The sequence below is a fragment of the Anolis sagrei genome, chromosome 8, assembly GCF_037176765.1.
Source record: "Anolis sagrei isolate rAnoSag1 chromosome 8, rAnoSag1.mat, whole genome shotgun sequence".
Classification (NCBI taxonomy): domain Eukaryota; kingdom Metazoa; phylum Chordata; class Lepidosauria; order Squamata; family Dactyloidae; genus Anolis; species Anolis sagrei.
In genome coordinates, this window is record NC_090028.1 from 2,922,972 (window position 1) to 2,942,279 (window position 19,308).

The following is a 19,308-nucleotide window of genomic DNA, read 5'->3' on the forward strand; positions in this document are numbered from 1 at the left end:
AAGCATTTTCTCCTGACGTTTCGCCTGCATCTATGCAGGCGAAACGTGCAGGCGAAACGTTAAAACTCTCTTTAGACTTAGTGATAGATAGATAATAGATAGGTTATACTTGAAGCTTCTTTAAGGAATGCCCCAAACTAACATTTTTTCAAGTCTTGTTTTGAGTTAGAGCAAAATGTATATCAGAGAGATGAGAGGGGGGGGGGGGGCATGTGGATAGAGAGATACAGAGAGAGATAGAGAGATGGATAGAGAGATAGATAGACATGGATAAAGAGATACAGAGAGAGATAGAGAGATGGATAGAGAAACAGAGATAGAGAGACGAAGAGACAGATAGAGATAGAGAGATGGATAGAGAGATAGAGAAAGAGATAGATAGATAGATAGATAGATAGATAGATAGATAGATAGATAGACAAGAGAGATTGATAGAGCGATAGCTAGATAGCTAGAGAGAGATGGAGAGATGGATAGAGATAGAGACAGATAGAGAGATGGATAGAGAGAGGGGGGATGAATAGAAAGAGAGAGAGAGAGATGGATAGAGAGATAGAGACAGAGATATGAGAGTTCAATAGAGAGACAGATAGAGATAGAGATAGACAGATGGATAGAGAGATAGAGAGAGGTAGAGAGATGGATAGATAGAAAAACAGAGAGCTAGATAGAGAAACAAATACAGAGATATGAGAGCTAGATAGAGAGTGGATAGAGAGATACAGAGAGAGAGATGGATAGAGAGATGGATAGAGATAGAGACAGATAGAGAGATGGATAGAGAGAGGGGGGATGAATAGAAAGAGGGAGAGAGAGATGGAGAGAGAGGTAGAGACAGAGATATGAGAGTTCAATAGAGAGACAGATAGAGATAGAGATAGACAGATGGATAGAGAGATAGAGAGAGGTAGAGAGATGGATAGATAGAAAAACAGAGAGCTAGATAGAGAAACAAATACAGAGATATGAGAGCTAGATAGAGAGTGGATAGAGAGATACAGAGAGAGAGATGGATAGAGAGATGGATAGAGAGATAGATAGAGGTACAGAGAGATAGAGAGATGGATGGAGAGATAGAGGGATGGATAGAGATGGATGGAGAGATGGATAGAGATACTGAGAGATGGATAGAGATAGAGAGATGGATAGAGAAATAGAGAGATAGAGAGATGGATAGAGAGATGGATAGAGATACAGAGAGATAGAGAGATGGATAGAGATAAGAGAGATGGATAGAGATACAGAGAGATGGAGAGATGGATGGAGAGATGGATAGAGAGTAAGAGAGATGGATGGAGAAATGGATGGAGAGATGGATGGAGATACAGAGAGACAGAGATAGACAGAGAGGCAGATAGAGAGATAGAAAGATAGAGAGACAGAGAGATAAATAGAGAGATCGATAGAAAGATGGATAAAGAGAGAGGGAGGGAGAGACAGATAGACATCCAAGTTATACTTTAAGCTTCTCTAATGAAGGCACTAAAACAAAACATTATAAACTCTGTTTTGACTTAGTAATAGAGAGATGATACTTTAAGCTTCCATAAGGAATGCTCCGAAACAACACATTTAAATCTCTTGTTTTGACCTAAAGCTTCCCAAATGAGACTCCTTTTCAGTATTTTGAGGCCTTTCTCAGCAAAAGGGAGAAGGTGCATCATGGAAGCGCACTGACCCTATGTGCAGTCTGCCTACCTAAGAGTATTATGCACTATAAATGCAATGCTTTGGGGCCTTCCCTTGCCTGTCTCCCTTGGAATGAATGAATGAATGAATGAATGTGGGAAGGGACCTTCCTGCGGATGGACGGTGCCATAGGTCCGCCATGCCCATTGCCTTTGCATGTGTGTGCATAGACGCTGCCGCCTCTCATGCGCGCGCATGCCTCTTCCCACCAGGTGCCTTCGCACCATCCTTGCTGCCTTCCTCCGCTCGCTCCCTGCCTCAAACGGCTGCTTGTAAAAACTATTTGCCCATGGAAAGCGAATATCACCGCCATCCCATGCTCATTTACACACAAAATGGTTTTGTGTCCCATTGAGCTCGCAGTTGTTCAGCTCTCTAGGGGTGATTAAACCAGCTCCGCTTCTGCCTGAGATGAGTTTCACCCAATCTGAGCCGTTTGTTCCCTTTTGCAAAGTTGCTCCTTTGCAAAAAAAGCTGTTATTTTAACCATAAAAGGTAAACAGAAGGCGGTTGTGAGCGCGCCATTCAACTCCAAGGCCCTCGGGCGCATGCATGCCTCGAGGCAGGGAACGCTGAAAGACGGCGGCAGACATTTCCAGGGTGTTGCCTCTCCTTTTCCTCCCTTTCTTTCTCTCTCTGAAAGGATATCTTCCTATTCATACACACTCAGGGATGCGAGACATTGAAATCGGGCTTCAAAAGTTTGTTTTGCCGTTCAAGCAGCGCAATATGGGTCTACACTGACTACATAATGCAGTTCAATGCCATTCAAGCTGCGCAATATGGGTCTACACTGACTACATAATGCAGTTCAATACCATTCAAGCTGCGCAATATGGGTCTACACTGACTACATAATGCAGTTCAATGCCATTCAAGCTGCGCAATATGGGTCTACACTGACTACACTGGGGCTGGATGGAGGCGCTCCCCACATTTGCACATAGCTCAGGGCCATAGGAAGCCATGTTGCTGTACACACATGTTTGTGTGTATAGAGAAAAAGTTATATGGACAGAGTAGATCCATATTGCGCAGCTTGAACTGTACTATACTGCACCAAACTGCCTCTGCAATCAGGTAAGGGAGGAGAATAGGAGGCCAAAGGTGGGAGAAAAGCAAGAGAAGGGAAGACAAAAGATAGATAGAAAGAAGGAGGGAACGAAGAAGGAAGTGGGAGGGAGGGATGAAGGGGAGGCCAAGTTTAAATCAAAGCACTCCGGCACTTAAAACAGAAATACAGATGGGAAAGCAGGCTAATTAAGGATGTAAAAACCCAAACTTTTATGGTTGCCAGGATTTGGGGAGGGGAAATAATTGAAACTAATGCTGTTATTCACTGGCACAGTTTAATTCCTTCATGCCCATTTAAGACGAGAAATGGAAACGGCAGGGTGTTGTTGTTTTTTTTTTTGTTCCAAAGGGAAAATGTTGGTGCAAATCTATTCCTGCACATGCGTTCTGTTTCCCTGTGGCTACGGCTGGGTCTACGCTGCCAAAGAGTGCAGACTGAGCTGCATTTATAAGGTCGGTGTAGACCCAGGTCATGCAGTTCAAACTGTATGATATGGAACTACAATGGGCATATAATGCAGTTCAATGCTATTCAAGCTGCGCAATATGGGTCTACACTGACTATATAACACAGTTCAATGCCATTCAAGCTGCACAATATGAATCTACACTGACTACATAATGCAGTTCAATGCAATTCAAGCTGCGCAATATGGGTCTACACTGACTACATAATACAGTTCAATGCCATTCAAGCTGCGCAATATGGGTCTACACTGACTATATAACACAGTTCAGTGCCTTTCAAGCTGCGCAATATGGGTCTACACTGAATATATAATGCAGTTCAATGCCATTCAAGCTGCGCAATATGGGTCTACACTGACTATATTATACAGTTCAATATTGTTCAAGCTGCATGACATGGACCTACAATAGTGCAGTATAGTGCAGTTCAAGCTGCGCATTATGGGTCTACACGGGATATATATTGAAGTTTAAGATGCACAATATGGGTCTACACTGACTACATAATGCAGTTCAATGCCATTCAAGATGCGCAATATGGGTCTACACTGACTATATTATACAGTTCAATGCCATTCAACCTGCGCAATATGGGTCTACACTGACTATATAATGCAGTTCAATGCCATTCAAGCTGCGCAAAATGGAACTACACTGACTATATAATACAGTTCAATGCCATTCAAGCTGTGCAATATGGATCTACACTGACTATATAATGCAGTTCAATGTTGTTGAAGCTGCATGGCATGCTATTCAAGCTGCATGATATGGATCTACAACAGAGCAGTATACTGCAGTTCAAGCTGCGCAATATGGATCTACACTGGACACTGGACATATAATGCAGTTTAAGATACACAATATGGGTCTACACTGACTGTATAATGCAGTTCAATGTCGTTCAAGCTGCCCGGCATGCCATTCAAGCTGCATGATATGGATCTACAACAGTGCAATTTATTGCATTACAAGCTGCGCAATATGGATCTACAATGGACATATAATTCAGTTTAAGATGCATAATATGGGTCTACACTGACTATATATATGTAGTTCAATGCAATTCAAGCTGCATGATATGGATCGACAATGGGCATATCGCACAGTTCAAGCTGCGCAATATGGATCTACATTGTCCATATAATGTAGTTTAGGATGCACAATACGGGTCTTCGCAAACTATATAATGCAGTTCAATGAAGTTCAGGCTACATTGAAGGGGCCTACATTGCAATTCAAACTGCATCATGTGGATTCACAATGGGTATATAATGAAGTTCAGTGCAGTTCAAGCTGCGCAGTATGGATCTACACTGGGCATATGTAATGGAGTCCAAACTGCATGATATGAGTCTACACTGACTATATAATGCAGTTCAATGCAGTTCACGCTGCATGGTATGGGTCTAAACTGACCATATATATAATGCAATTCAAGCTGCATGATATGGATCTACAATGACCATATAATGTTCAGTGCAGTTCAAGCTGTGCAATATGGATGTACATTGGGCATATAATACAGTTCAATGTAGTTCAAACCGCATGATATGGGTCTATACTGACCATATAATGCAGTTTAAGGTGCACATTAAGGGGCTACATTGACTATATAATGCAGTTCAAGCTGCATGGCATGGGTCTACGCTGACTATTTGCATTTGCATATATATAGTGCAATTCAAGCTGCATGATATGGATCCACAATAACCATATAATGGAGTTGAGTGCAGTTCAAAGTGAGCAATATGGATCTACATTGGGCATATAATGTAGTTCAGACTGCATGATATTGGTCTACACTGACCATATAATGCAGTTCAATACAAGTCAAGCTGCATGATATGGATCAGCATTGACGATATAATGCAGTTCAAACTGCGCAATATGGATCTACATTGGGCATATAATGTAGTTCAGACTGCATGACATGGGTCTACACTGACCATATAATGCAATTCAATACAAGTCAAGCTGCATAATATGGATCAACATTGACTATATAATGCAGTTCAAGCTGCGCAGTGTGGATCTACACTGGGCATACAATGCAGTTCAACACATTTGAAGCTGCATGATATGGATCAACTCTGACTATATAATGCAGTTCAATATAATTCAAGCTGCGCATCACGGATCTAAACTGACTCAGTTCAAGCTGCGCAATATGGATCTACATTGGGCATATAATGCAGTTCAACACATTTCAAGCTGCATGATATGGATCAACTCTGACTATATAATGCAGTTCAATATAATTCAAGCTGCGCATCACGGATCTAAACTGACTCAGTTCAAGCTGCGCAATATGGATCTACATTGGGCATATAATGCAGTTCAAGTTGCAGGATATGTTTCCACACTGACTATATAATGCAGTTTGAACTGCATGATGTGGATCTACACTGGGCATATAATGCAGTTCAGTTTGCACAATATGAGTCTACACTGACCATATAACTCAGTTCAAGCCCTGGAGAAAAACTGAATGTCACTGGCGTTGACAATGTTTGGCTTTCAAAACCAAAACAATGTTGGGCCTTTGCAAAACCCACTAATAGACGTGTATAGAAAGTGCAAAGAATCCCATAATCCACCAGTCGTCCTCCAAGAAAGAACAGAGTGAGAAAAACAGAGAAAGGAGGGGAATACACGTGGTTGGAAGAAGCTCCCAAAGTCAACCTTGCTATGTTCAACAGAACCAAAGCATATGAGTTTCATACAGGATGGAAATACGCAAAGGAAGGAAGGAAGTTTCCTATCAGATGCTTCATGCTGTTCTGAGTTCTCATCCTAAAAGCTCCTTTCAAGCTTCTTCCCAGGTAAAAGGATGAAAGAGGATGAAAGAAGGGTGAGAAGAGGGAAAGAAGGGATGGAACGAAGAAGGAAGGGAAGGGAGAAAGGGAAGGGATAGAAGAGGAAAGGAATTGATGCAAGGGGAAGGAAGAGAAAGAAAGGGAAAAGGGAGGGGAAGGAGAAAGGAGGAAAGGGGGGAAAGGAGGAAAGGCAGAAAGAAGAGGATAGAAGTGGAAAATAAGAAAAGTAAAGGAGAAAGAAGAGGGAAAGAGAGAATGAAGGAAAGGGAAGAAGGAAGAGAGAAAGAAGGGAAGAAAGGAGGGAAGGGGGGGAGAATGGGATGAAATAGGGGAAAGGAGAAAAGGAAAGGAGAAAGAAAAAAGAAAGGGGGGAGAAGGGAAGCAGAAAGGAGGGGAAGCAGAAAGAAGAGAGGGAAGGAGAAAGAAAGGAAGGAAGGAGGAAGGAAAGGGAAAAGAAGGAAATGAAAGGAGACAGAAGAAAAGAAGGGGGAAAGAAAGGAAGGAGAAAGTAAGTAAAGGAAATGAGAAAGAAGAGAGAGAAGGGGAAAGAAGGGAAGGAGGGGGAAATGGAGAAAGAAGGGAGGAAAGGAGAAAGTAGAAAAGAAGGGGAAAGCAAGAAAGAAAGAAAGCAAGAAAGAAAGAAAGGAAGGAAGGAAGGAAGGAAGGAAAAGAGAGCAGAAAGAAGAGAGGGAGGGGGAAAAGAAGGGAGGAAAGGAGAAAGAAGAAAAGAAGGAGGAAAGAAAGAAGGAGAAAAAAATGAAAGGAGAAAGAAGAGAGGGAAGGGGAAAGAAGGGGAGGAAGGGGAAAGAATGGGAGAAAGAACAGAGGAAAAATTAAAGAAGAAAAGAAGGGGGAAGGAAGGAAGGAAGGAAAGGAGAACAGTAAGAAGACTGGGAAGGGGAAAAGAAGGGAGGAAAGGAGAAAGAAAAGAAGAGGGGAAAAGAAAGAAAGGAGAACGATAGGAAAGGAGAAAGAATAGAGGGAAGGGGAAAGAAGGGAAAAGAATGTGGGAAAGAAGAGAGGAAAAAAGAAAGAAGAAAAGAAGGGGAAAGGAAGAATGAAGGAAAGGAGAACAGAAAGAAAAGTGGAAAGGGGAAAAGAAGGGAGGAAAGGAGAAAGAAAAGAAGGGGGAAAGAAAGGAAGAAGAAAGAAAGGAAAAAGAAGAGAGGGAAGGGGGAAGAATGGGGGAAAGAAGAGAGGAAAAAAGAAAGAAGAAAAGAAGGGGAAAGAAAGGAAGAAAAGGAGAACAGAAAGAAGAGTGGGAAGGGGAAAGGAAGGGAGGAAAAGAGAAAGAAAAGAATGGGGAAAGAAAGGAAGGAGAAAGAAAGGAAAGGAAGGGAGAAAGAAGAGAGGGAGGGGAGAAGGGAGGGAAGGAATGAGGAAGAAAGGGGGAAAGAAGAGAAGAAAGGAGAAAGAGGAATAGAAGGAGGAAAGAAAAGGATGGGAGAAAGAAGTGGGGGAAGTGGGAAAGAAGGGAAGAAAGGGGAAAAGAAGGGAGGAAAGGAGAAAGAAGAAGGGGAAGAAGCAAGGAGATGTCTCTCTGCAGGAGATGAAGCCAATGGTGGGGTGGAAGTGGGCAGGGCAAAGCCTGGGACACACACATGTGTCTGTGTGGCGGGGGTGGCCTTGCACATTGCACACGGCTTGCACAACAGAGAAGAAGAGGAGGAGGAGGAGGGCAAGGGCTGGGGGTGCCCTGGGGCTGCTGCGTTGCCCCCTCCATCCCTTCTTCCCTCCCTCCTTCTTCCATCCCTCCATCCGGAGGCCTGAGGCCTGCATCTCTCCTTCTCCTGCCGCCGCCTGGCGCCACAGCCGGCTGGCTCTCGCCCCAGGCATTTTATTATGACTATTAAAGATTTTTAACTGAGAGACATTACGCAGAATCAAGGGCATGGAAAGAAAGGAAGAGAGAGAGAGAGAAAGAGAGAGAGAAAGAGAGAAGGAAAAGCAGGACTTCCCAGCAGTTCTGCCCATCGCCTCCTCCTTCATCCCTGGCTCTCCAACATCCACCCTCTCATCATCATCATCACCATCCTCCTCCTCCATTCCTCAGAACCCAAAGTTACCCAATCATTTCCTTGCATTTTCCAAGCAAAAAGAAGTCCTCTTCCAGGGGGATAGAGAGAAAGAAGGAAGGAGAGAAAGAAAGAGGGAAAGAAGTGAGAAAAAGGTGCCTTCCATCCTTTCGCCTCTCCCTTGAACCCCTTCGTTTTGGGGTTCAGCCCAAAGTTACCAAATTATTTCCTTGCATTTTCCATGCAAAAAGAAGTCCTCTTCCAGGGGGATAGAAAGAAAGAAGGAAGGAGAGAAGAAAAAGAGGGAAAGAAAAGTGAGAAAAAGGTGCCTTCCACCCTTTCGCCTCCCTTGAACCCCTTCGTTTTGGGGTTCAGCCCAAAGTTACCAAACCATTTCCTTGTATTTTCCATGCAAAAAGAAGTCCTCTTCCAGGACTTTTGATTGAAATCAGAAGGGGAGAGAAAGAAAGGAACGAAGGAAAGAAAGAAAGAGGGAAAGGGAAAGGAAGAGAAAGATGCCTTTCGCCCCTTTTGCCTCCTCCTTGAATCATTTCCTTGCATTTTCCATGTAAAAAGAAGTTCTTTTTCCAGAACTTCTGCTTGAAATCAAAGGGGAGAGAAAGAAAGGAAGGAAGGAAGGAAAGAAGGAAGGAAGGAAGGAAAGAGAGAAAGGAAAAGGAAGAGAAAGATCCCTTTCACCCCTTTTGCCTACTCCTTGAATCATTTCCTTGTATTTTCCATGCAAAAAGAAGTTCTTTTTCCAGGACTTCTGATTGAAATCAGAAGGGGAGAGAAAGAAAGGAACGAAGGAAAGAAAGAACGAGGGAAAGGAAGAGAAAGATGCCTTTCATCCCTTTTGCCTCCTCTTTGAATAATTTCCTTGCATTTTCCACGCAAAAAAAAAAATCCAAAAAAGGCCTCTTTTTGATTGAGTTTTGATTGAAATCAGAAGGGGAAAGAAAGAAAAAAAGAAAGAAGGAAAGAAAGAAAGAAAAAGAGGAAAAGGGGCCTTCTACCCTTTCGCCTCTCTCTTGAACCCCTTCATTTTGGGGTTCAGTCCAAAGTTACCAAATCATTTCCTTGCATTTTCCATGCAAAAAGAAGTCTCAAAAAGGCCTATTCCAGGAATTTTTATTGAAATCAGAAGAGGAAAGAAAGAAAGAAAGAAAGAAAGGAAGGAAGGAAGGAAGGAAGGAAGGAAGGAAGGAAGAGAAAGAGGGAAAGGGACTGTTGCCTTCCACCCTTTCGCCTCTCCCTTGAACCCCTTCATTTTGGGGTTCAACCCAAAGTCACCAAATCATTTCCTTGCATTTTCCATGCAAAAAGAAGTCCAAAAAAATCTTCCAGGAGTTTTGATTAAAATCAGAAAGGGAGAGAAACAAAGAAGGAAAGAGAGAAAGAAAGAGGGAAAGAGGGAGAGAGAGAGGGGGAAAGGTAGAGAGAGGTGCCTTCTACCCTTTCGCCTCTCCCTTGAAATCCCTTTTTCCTGGGAAGCAAACCCATCTGGTTGAGGAAGAAGGGATCCTACTAAAACCAGAAGTGTTTGAGATGAAAGAGGAGAGAGAGGCAGAAAGAAAAGAGAGAGAAGGATGCCTGCCATCCTTTCACCTCTCCCTTGATCCCCCCTTTTCCCTCTGAGTTAGAAGAAGGCAAGAGAAGGAATGGATCTTCTCATCCATCCGGGTAGCGAAGAAAGAAAGGGCCCCCATAAAAACTAGAAGAGTTGGGGGGAGAAAGAAAGAGAAAGAGAGAGAGAGAAAGAGAGAGAGAAAGTGATAACAACCACCTTTCCCCTTCTTTCTGACATTTATTTTTCCTGGGAAGCAAGACAAGGAATAGCCCCCCAAACCCATCCAGTTAGGAAAGAAATGGTCCCATAAAAATCAGAAGAGTTGGTGGAGAGAAGGAAAGAAGGAAGGAAGGAAGGAAGGAAGGAAGGAAAGAGTAACTGCCACTGCCACACTCCATTCAGGTAGGAGAGAAAGGTTCCCATCAAAAGCAGAAGAGTTTGGGATGAAAGGTGGGGAAGAAGGGAGGGAAGAGATGAAAGGGAAGGAAGGGGGAAGGAAAGGAGGAAAGAGAAGGGGAGAAAGAAAGAAATCAAAGGAAGGGAAGGAAATTAAGGAGAGAAGGAAGGAAAGAAAGCAAAGGGAAGGGAAGGAAGGAAGGAAAGAAGGGAAGGAGAGGAAGAAAGGAAAGGAAGTAAAGGAAGGGAGGAAAGGAGGGAAGGAAAAGAAGAATGGAAAGGAAGAGAAGGGAAGAGAAGGAGGGAAGGAAGGAAACAAAGGAAGCAAAGGAAAGAAAGGAAGACAGGAAAGGAAGAAAAGTAAAGGAAGGGAAAGAAGGACGGAAGGAAAGGAAGATAAGGGAATGGAAGGAGGGAAGGAAGGAATAGAAGGAAGATAAGGGAAGAAAGAAAAGGAAGGAAAGGAAGGGAAAGAAGGAAGGAAGGAAAAAATGGAAGGAAGATAAGGGGAGGGAGGGAGGGAAGGAAGGGAAGGAAAGTAAAGGAAGGGAAAGAAGAAAAGAAAGGAAAGAAGACAAGGGAAAGAAGGAAGGAAGCAAAGGAAAGAAAGGGAAGGAAGGAAGGAAAGTAAAGGAAGGGAAAGAAGGAAAGAAAGAAAGAAAGAAAGGGAGACAAGGGAAAGAAGGAAGGAAGGAAGCAAAGGAAAGAAAGGGAAGGGAAGGAAGGAAGGAAGGGAGGAAGGGAAGAAATGGAAGGAAGCAAAGGAAGGAAAGTAGGAAAGAAAGAAAGACAAGGGAAAGAAGGAAGGAAGGGAAGGAAGGAAGCAAAGGAAGGAAAGGAGGGAAGGAAGCAAGGGAAGGAAGGGAAGGAAGGAAGGAAGGGAAGAGAAGGAAGGAAGCAAAGGAAGCAAAGTAAAGGAAGGAAAGGAGGGAAGGAAGGAAACGAAGGAAGATATGGGAAGGGAAAGAGGGAAGAGAAGGAAGGAAGGAAGCAAAGTAAAGGAAGGGAAGGAAGGAAGATAAGGGAAGGAGGGAAGGAAGGAAAGAGGTTGCCTGCCGCCCCCCCGCCTCTCCTCTGACCCGCTTTTTTGGGGGGAAATGGGGAAGGCATTCCCCTTTCTGCTTCCAGATGGGGAAGAAGGGAGTCTTAGAAGGGGGGAAGGAGGCCCTCCCCTCCTTTCCCAAGGCCATTCCCCCCGCGAAAGGGGGCCAGTCTCCCCTTCCCTCCTCCCTCCCTTCCTCCCCCCTTTCCCGCGTGGGAGGGGTACCATCCAGGCGGCTCCGGGCCCTTCCTCTTCTTCCTCCTCTTCCTCTTCGGGGGGGGGGGTGGTGGTGGTGACGCTAAGGGGTCACCCGAAGGAGGGGAACGGGGGCCCCTCCGCCGCCGAGCCGGCCATCCTCCTCTCTCACACACACACTCTCTCTTTCCCCGCGTGGGAAGGAAGGAAGGAAGGAGGGAAGGGAGGGAGGGAGGAGAGGAGGAGGCGGAGAGAGCGCCAGGAGCCCCCAGGCAACACAACATACACACATACACACACACACAACACACCAGGAAGGAAGGGAGCAAAGGCCCCGGAAAGTGCCCGTGGAGGAGGAGGAGGAGGCAGAGGCCCCTTCCACGCCGCCCTCCCATCCGGTTCAAAGCAGATCATCCGGATTTTCCACGGCAGGGGGGAAAGAAGGGGAAGGGGGCCAGGAAGGGACGGGCAGCCTCTCTGGAAGGGGGACATTGGGCCCAGCGGGTGGGGGCAAGGCAGGCTCTCAGGCTTCAGCCCCTTTCCTTTCTTTTCCCTTCCTTCCTTCATTCCCTCTTCTCCCTTCCTTTCTTTTTCCCTTCCTTTTCTTTCCTCTCCTTTCTTTTCCCTCGCCCCCTCTCTCCTTTCATTTCCTTCCTTCTTTTCTTCCTTCCCTCCCTCCTGTTCTCTCCTTCCTTCCTTCTCTCCCTCCCTCCTTTTTCCTCTCCTCCTTTCTTTCTTTCTTTCGCTCCTCCTTTGCTTTTCCCTTCCTTTCCTCTCTTTTCATTTCCTTCCTTCTTTTCTTCCTTCCCTCCCTGCTTTCTCCCTCTCTCCTCCTCCCTCCTGTTCTCTCCTTCCTTCCTTCTTTCTCTCCCTCCCTCACTTCTTCTTTCTTCCCTCCCTCCTTTTTCCTCTCCTCCTTTCCTTTTCCCTTCCTTTCCTCTCCTTTCATTTCCTTCCTTTTTTTCTTCCTTTCCTCCCCACTTTCTCCCACTCTCCTCCCTTTCCTTCTCTCCCTCCCTCACTTCTTCCTTCCCTCCCTCCTTTTTCCTTTCCCCCCTTCTTTTTCTCGCTCCTTTCCTCTTCCCTTACTTTCCTCTCCTTTAATTTCCCTTCCTTCTTTCCTCCCTCCTTCCCCTTCTTCCATCTCTCTTCCTTTCCTTCCTTCTCTCCCGCCCTCCTTTTTCTTCCTCCCTCCCCTCCCTCCTTTTTTCTCTCCTCCTCTCCTTCCTTCTTTCGCTCCTCCTTTTCTTTTCTCTTCCCTTTCCTCTCTTTTAATTTCCCTTCCTCCGTCCTTCTTTCCTCCCTCCCCTTCTTCTCTCTTTCTTCCTCTCCTTCTCTCTCTCTCTCTTTCCTTTTTCCTTCCCTTTTCCCTATCATTTCCTTTCATTTCCTTCCTTCCTTCCTCTCCTTTCATTTCTTTCCTTTCATTTCTTTCCTTCCTCTCCTTTCATTTCTTTCCTTTCCCTCCTTCCTTCCCTCCTCTCTTTCCTTCCTCCCCTCCCCATTTATCCCTCTCTCCTCCCTCCCTCCATTCTCTCCTTCTCTCCCCCTTTTCCTTTTCCCTTCCTCTCCTTTCATTTCCTCCGTTCCTTCTTCCTTCTCCTTCCTTCTCTCTTCTACTCCCTTTCCTTTTCCCTTCTTTCTTTCCTTTCTTCCCTCCTCCCCTCCTTCCTTCTCTCCCCCTCTCTTTCCTTTCCTTCCTTCCTTCTTTCCTCCCTCTCCTCTCCTTTCATTCCTTTCCTTCCCTCCTTCCCAGAGGCTGCCTCTCTCTCCCAGCTCTCCCCTTTCTCTCTCTCTTTTCTCAAGGAGGAAAGTACGCATTTGGAAGGAAACAGGGGAAGGAAGGAAGGAAGGAAGGAAGGAAGGAAGGAAGGAAGGAAGGAAGGAAGGAAGGGAAAAGAGGAAGGAGAGGCGACCATGACTTACCTCCTCCTCCTCCTTTGGGGCCCGGCTGCGAGTTGACCGGGTCTCCGCCTCCTTCCTCCTCTTCCCTCCGCCTCCTCCTCCGTTGCCTTTGTGCCCTCTCTCTCTCTTCTTCTTCTTCTCTTTCTCTCCTTCCCTCCTTCTCTCTTCCTCTCTCTCTCTCTCTCTCTCTCATTCAGTGACTCGGGGCCTCCCTCTCCCTCCGGCCCTCCTCCTCTCCTCCCTCCCTCCTTCTTTCCGACTTAGCCCTTCCTCCTCCTCTTCTTTCCTTCTTTCTTTCCTCCCTTCCCTTCTTCCTCTCCTGTCCCTTTAAGAGCCTGGGAGGAAAAGACGGCGCCCCGGGGCTCCCCCCTCCCCTTTGTGTGAACCCCCCTTCTCACCCCCCCCCCCCGCCGCCTCTCTTGCTCCCGCTTTCGTTGCTTTCCTCGTTCCTCGTTACTTTCCGTTCCTTTCCTCGTTGCTCCCGTCTTAAAATGGCCCTCCCCCTTTTCGATCCCATAGTTATCTCTCTCTCTCTCTCTGTGTTGTCTGTTTGTTTATCTCCAGGAAGACTATATCTGTCACAAAGAATGCTATGTCTCTTTATCTATCTATCTATCTATCTATCTATCTATCTATCTATCTCAAGGAATGCTCTATCTATTTATCTATCTCAATGCTGTGTCGATATCTCTATATCGATCATCTATCTATTTATCTAGCTCAATGGATACCATATCTATATCTCGACACTCTGTCTATCTGTCTATCTATCTATCTCAAGGAATGCTCTATCTATCTATCTCAATGCTGTGTCGATATCTCTATATCTATCATCTATCTATTTATCTAGCTCAATGGATACCGTATCTATAGCTCTATACTCTATCTATCTATCTACTATCTCAATGAATGCACTATCTATCTATCTGTCTGTCTATCTGTCTATCTATCTATCATCTTTCTATCTATCCTATCTATCTATCTCAATGAATGCCATATCTATATTGTATCTCTATCTCTCTCTCTCTCTCTCTCAATAAATGCCATATCTATATATCTATATCTATGTATCTATCTATCTATCTATCTGAATGCCGTATCTATATTTTATGTATGTATCTCAATGAATGTCATATCATATATCTATATTATGTAGCTATAGTCTATCTATCTATCTATTTATCTATCTATCTATCTGAATGCCATATCTATATTTTATGTATCTATCTATCTATCTATCTCAATAAATGCCATATCTATATATCTATATCTATAGTCTATCTACCTATCTCTCTATCACTCTATCTATCGGAATGCCATATCTATATATCTATATCTATGTATCCATAATCTATCTATATATGTATCTATAGTCCATCTATCTATCTATCTGAATGCCATATCTATATTTTATGTATCTATTGCCTATCTATCTATCTATCTATCTATCTGAATGCCATATCTATATATCTATATTTTATGTAGATATAGTCTGTCTGTCTGTCTATCTATCTATCTATCTATCTGAATGCCATATCTATATATCTATATTTTATGTAGATATAGTCTGTCTGTCTGTCTATCTATCTATCTATCTATCTGAATGCCATATCTATATATCTATATTTTATGTAGATATAGTCTGTCTGTCTGTCTATCTATCTATCTATCTATCTGAATGCCATATCTATATATCTATATTTTATGTAGATATAGTCTGTCTGTCTATCTATCTATCTATCTATCTATCTGAATGCCATATCTATATATCTATATTTTATGTAGATATAGTCTGTCTGTCTATCTATCTATCTATCTATCTGAATGCCATATCTATATATCTATATTTTATGTAGATATAGTCTGTCTGTCTATCTATCTATCTATCTATCTATCTGAATGCCATATCTATATATCTATATTTTATGTAGATATAGTCTGTCTGTCTATCTATCTATCTATCTATCTGAATGCCATATCTATATATCTATATTTTATGTAGATATAGTCTGTCTGTCTATCTATCTATCTATCTATCTATCTGAATGCCATATCTATATATCTATATTTTATGTAGATATAGTCTGTCTGTCTATCTATCTATCTATCTATCTATCTGAATGCCATATCTATATATCTATATTTTATGTAGATATAGTCTGTCTGTCTATCTATCTATCTATCTATCTGAATGCCATATCTATATATCTATATTTTATGTAGATATAGTCTGTCTGTCTATCTATCTATCTATCTATCTGAATGCCATATCTATATATCTATATTTTATGTAGATATAGTCTGTCTGTCTATCTATCTATCTATCTATCTGAATGCCATATCTATATATCTATATTTTATGTAGATATAGTCTGTCTGTCTATCTATCTATCTATCTATCTATCTGAATGCCATATCTATATATCTATATTTTATGTAGATATAGTCTGTCTGTCTATCTATCTATCTATCTATCTGAATGCCATATCTATATATCTATATTTTATGTAGATATAGTCTGTCTGTCTATCTATCTATCTATCTATCTATCTGAATGCCATATCTATCTATCTATATTTTATGTAGCTATAGTCTATCTATCTATCTATCTATCCAAATGCCATATCTATATTTTATGTATCTATCTATCTCAATAAATGCCATATCTATATATCTATATCTATAGTCTATCTACCTATCTCTCTATCACTCTATCTATCTGAATGCCATATCTATATATCTATATCTATGAATCCATAATCTATCTATATATGTATCTATAGTCCATCTATCTATCTATCTATCTATCTATCTGAATGCCATATCTATATATCTATATCTATGTATCCATAATCTATCTATATATGTATCTATAGTCCATCTATCTATCTATCTATCTATCTATCTGAATGCCATATCTATATTTTATGTATCTATTGCCTATCTATCTATCTATCTATCTATCTATCTGAATGCCATATCTATATATCTATATCTATGTATCCATAATCTATCTATATATGTATCTATAGTCCATCTATCTATCTATCTATCTATCTATCTGAATGCCATATCTATATTTTATGTATCTATTGCCTATCTATCTATCTATCTATCTATCTATCTGAATGCCATATCTATATATCTATATTTTATGTAGATATAGTCTGTCTATCTACCTATCTTTCTATCTATCTATCCGAATGCCATATCTATCTATATTTTATGTAGCTATAGTCTATCTATCTATCTATCTATCTATCTATCTGAATGCCATATCTATATTTTATGTATCTATCTATCTCAATGAATGCCATATCTATATATCTATATCTATGTATCTATAGTCTATCTATCTATCTGAATGCCATATCTATATATCTATATTTTATGTAGCTATAGTCTATCTATCTATCTATCTATCTATCTATCTATCTATCTGAATACTATATCTATATTCTATCTATCTGTCTGTCTGTCTGTCTCAATGAATGCCACATCTATATTTCTATCTATCTCAATGAATGCCATATCTATCTCTCTATCTATCTATATCTCAATGCTGTGTTTATATCTCTATACTCTATCATCTATCTATTTATCTCAGTGAATGCCATATCTATATCTCTATAGTCTATCTATGTATCTATAGTCTATCTCGATGAACGCCATATTTATCTCTTTATCTCTCTCTATCATCTATCTCAACGATGTCTATATCTCTATACTCTGTTTCTCTATCTCAGCGAATGCAATCTATATATCTATAGTATATCTATGGATGTATCATCTATCTATCTGTCTGTCTGTTTCAATAAATGCCATATCTCTATTTCTATCTCAATTAATTCCATATCTCTATCTCTATCTATCTATCTATCTATCTATCTCAATGAATGATGTCTCTAGCTATATATCTATCTATATAATCTATCTAAATATCTATCTATCTCAGTGGATGTCATATTGATCTATCTATCTCAACAAATGTCATATCTATATTTTATGTATCTATCATCTCTCTCTCTCTCTCTCTCTCATATCTCATGCCATATCTATATATCTATATCTATCTATCTATCTATCTATCTATCTAACTATCTATCTCAATGAATGCCATATCTATATCTCTATATCTATCTATCTATCCATCTATCTCAATGAATGTCATACTTCTAGCTATCTCAATGAATGCTATATCTATATTTCTATATCTATGTATTTTTCGTCTATCTATCTAATGATCATTTATCTCAATAATGATATATCTATATCTCTATACTCTGTCTATCTATGGTCCATCTATCTATTTATCACCAGGAATGCCCTCCCCCCTTGGAAGGGCATTTACCATCTCTACTTATATATGTATCTCTACCCTAAAGAACATAGATAGATAAATAGAGAGATAGAGAGATAGAGAGATAGATAGATAGATAGATGTGTATATTTGTATGTGACAACAGTGATTAAAATCACAATGCCATCACCACTCAAGCGGAGAGCTTTGAAAGGGTTGAACAGAAGCTCTCTGAAGCTTTAGGTGCTCTTGCTCCCTATTACAGGGAAAATCAGCTGATTCCTAATCCATCTAAATTTAATCTATGCTGATGATCATGCCATCACTGCTCAAGCAGGGAGTTTTGAAAGGGTTGAACAGAAGCTCTCTAAAACTTTAGGTACTCTTACTGACTATTACAGGGAAGACAAGCTGATTCCTAATCCATCTAAGTTTCATCTATGCTGATGATAGTGCCATCACCACTCAACCAGGGAGCTTTGAAAGGGTTGAACAGAAGCTCTCTGAAGCTTTAGGTGTTCTTACTGCCTATTACAGGGGAAACCAGCTGATTCCTAATCCATCTAAGTTTTATCTATGCTGATGATCATGCCATCACCGCTCAAGCAGGGAGCTTTGAAATAGATGAACAGAAGCTCTCTGAAGCTTTAGGTGCTCTTACTGACTATTACAGGGAAAATTAGCTGATTCCTAATTTATCTAAAACACAGACATGTGCTTTTCACCTTAAGAACAGGCAAGCATCTCAAGCTCTGAGGACTACCTGGGAAGGAATCCCACTGGAGCATTGCAGCGCACCCAAATACTTGGGAGTCACTCTGGACCGTGCTCTGACCTACAAGAAGCACTGTCTGAACATCAAGCAAAAAGTGGGGGCTAGAAACAATATCATACGAAAGCTGACTGGCACAACCTGGGGATCACAACCAGATACAGTGAATACATCTGCCCTTGCGCTTTGGTACTCTATTTGAGTACGCATGTCCAGTGTGGAATGTTTTCACCACGTTAAAACAGTAGATGTGGCTCTTAATGAGACATGCCCCACTGTCACAGGATGTCTATGCCCAACACCACTGGAGAAATTACACTTTTTAGCTGACATTCCATCACCTGATATCCCCGAAGAAGTAGCAGTCTGTAATGAAAGGACCAAGGCAGTGACATCTCCTCTGTTCGGATATCCGCCAGCATGGCAATGCCTTAAATGAAGAAATAGTTTTCTAATGATCCACAGAGATGCTTGTAGGAACACTCAGCAATCAAGAGTCCAAAAGTGGCAGGCTAAAACACAGAACCTCAATCAATGACTGAGACCAGATGAGAAACTCTCCCCTGGAAACACAGAAGACGGAGTGACTTGGAAGGCACTGAACAGACTGTGCTCTGGCACCACGAGGTGCAGAGCCAACCTTAAGAAATGGGGCCACAAAGTGGAGTCCACAACATGCGAGTGCGGAGAAGAGCAAACCACAGACCACTTACTACAATGCAACCTGAGCACAATGGAGGACATTCTCACAGCCACAGTAGAGGCACTCCAAGTGGCCAGCTTCTGGTCAAAGGATATTTAGTGCAATGCCAAGATTTGAACTTTGTGTTTTTAAATACATTTTAACTGCACCCTCAATTCACTTCTGACACAATATATGCACAAATCTTCCTTATATGTAGCTGACTCAGCCTGGATATACATTTAGAATATTATTATTATTATTATTATTATTAATGACTATTGATATTATTTATTTATTTATTCGCCGTATTCATATTCTGCCCTTCTCACCCCGCAGGGGTCTCAGGGCGGATTACAGTGTACACATATATGGCAAACA

The 19,308-nt window shown here is 41.8% G+C and overlaps 1 protein-coding gene across 2 annotated transcripts in view; it reads right to left on the reverse strand.

The window, feature by feature from the left end:
- KCTD15 (potassium channel tetramerization domain containing 15) overlaps positions 1-13,352 on the reverse strand; it is a 109,715-nt gene extending 96,363 nt beyond the window's left edge. Inside the window, exon 1 of one of the 2 annotated variants that reach the window (XM_067470960.1) lies at positions 13,195-13,352. Coding sequence is in view for 1 of the 2 variants with exons in the window: in XM_067470959.1 (XP_067327060.1) it covers positions 11,299-11,301 (3 nt within the window). In the remaining variant the exon portion in view is untranslated. Of the gene's footprint in view, positions 1-11,298; positions 11,680-13,194 lie in introns of those variants that run through there. The other variant, XM_067470959.1, reaches the window with a different exon arrangement.
- Positions 13,353-19,308: the final 5,956 nt, after the last annotated feature.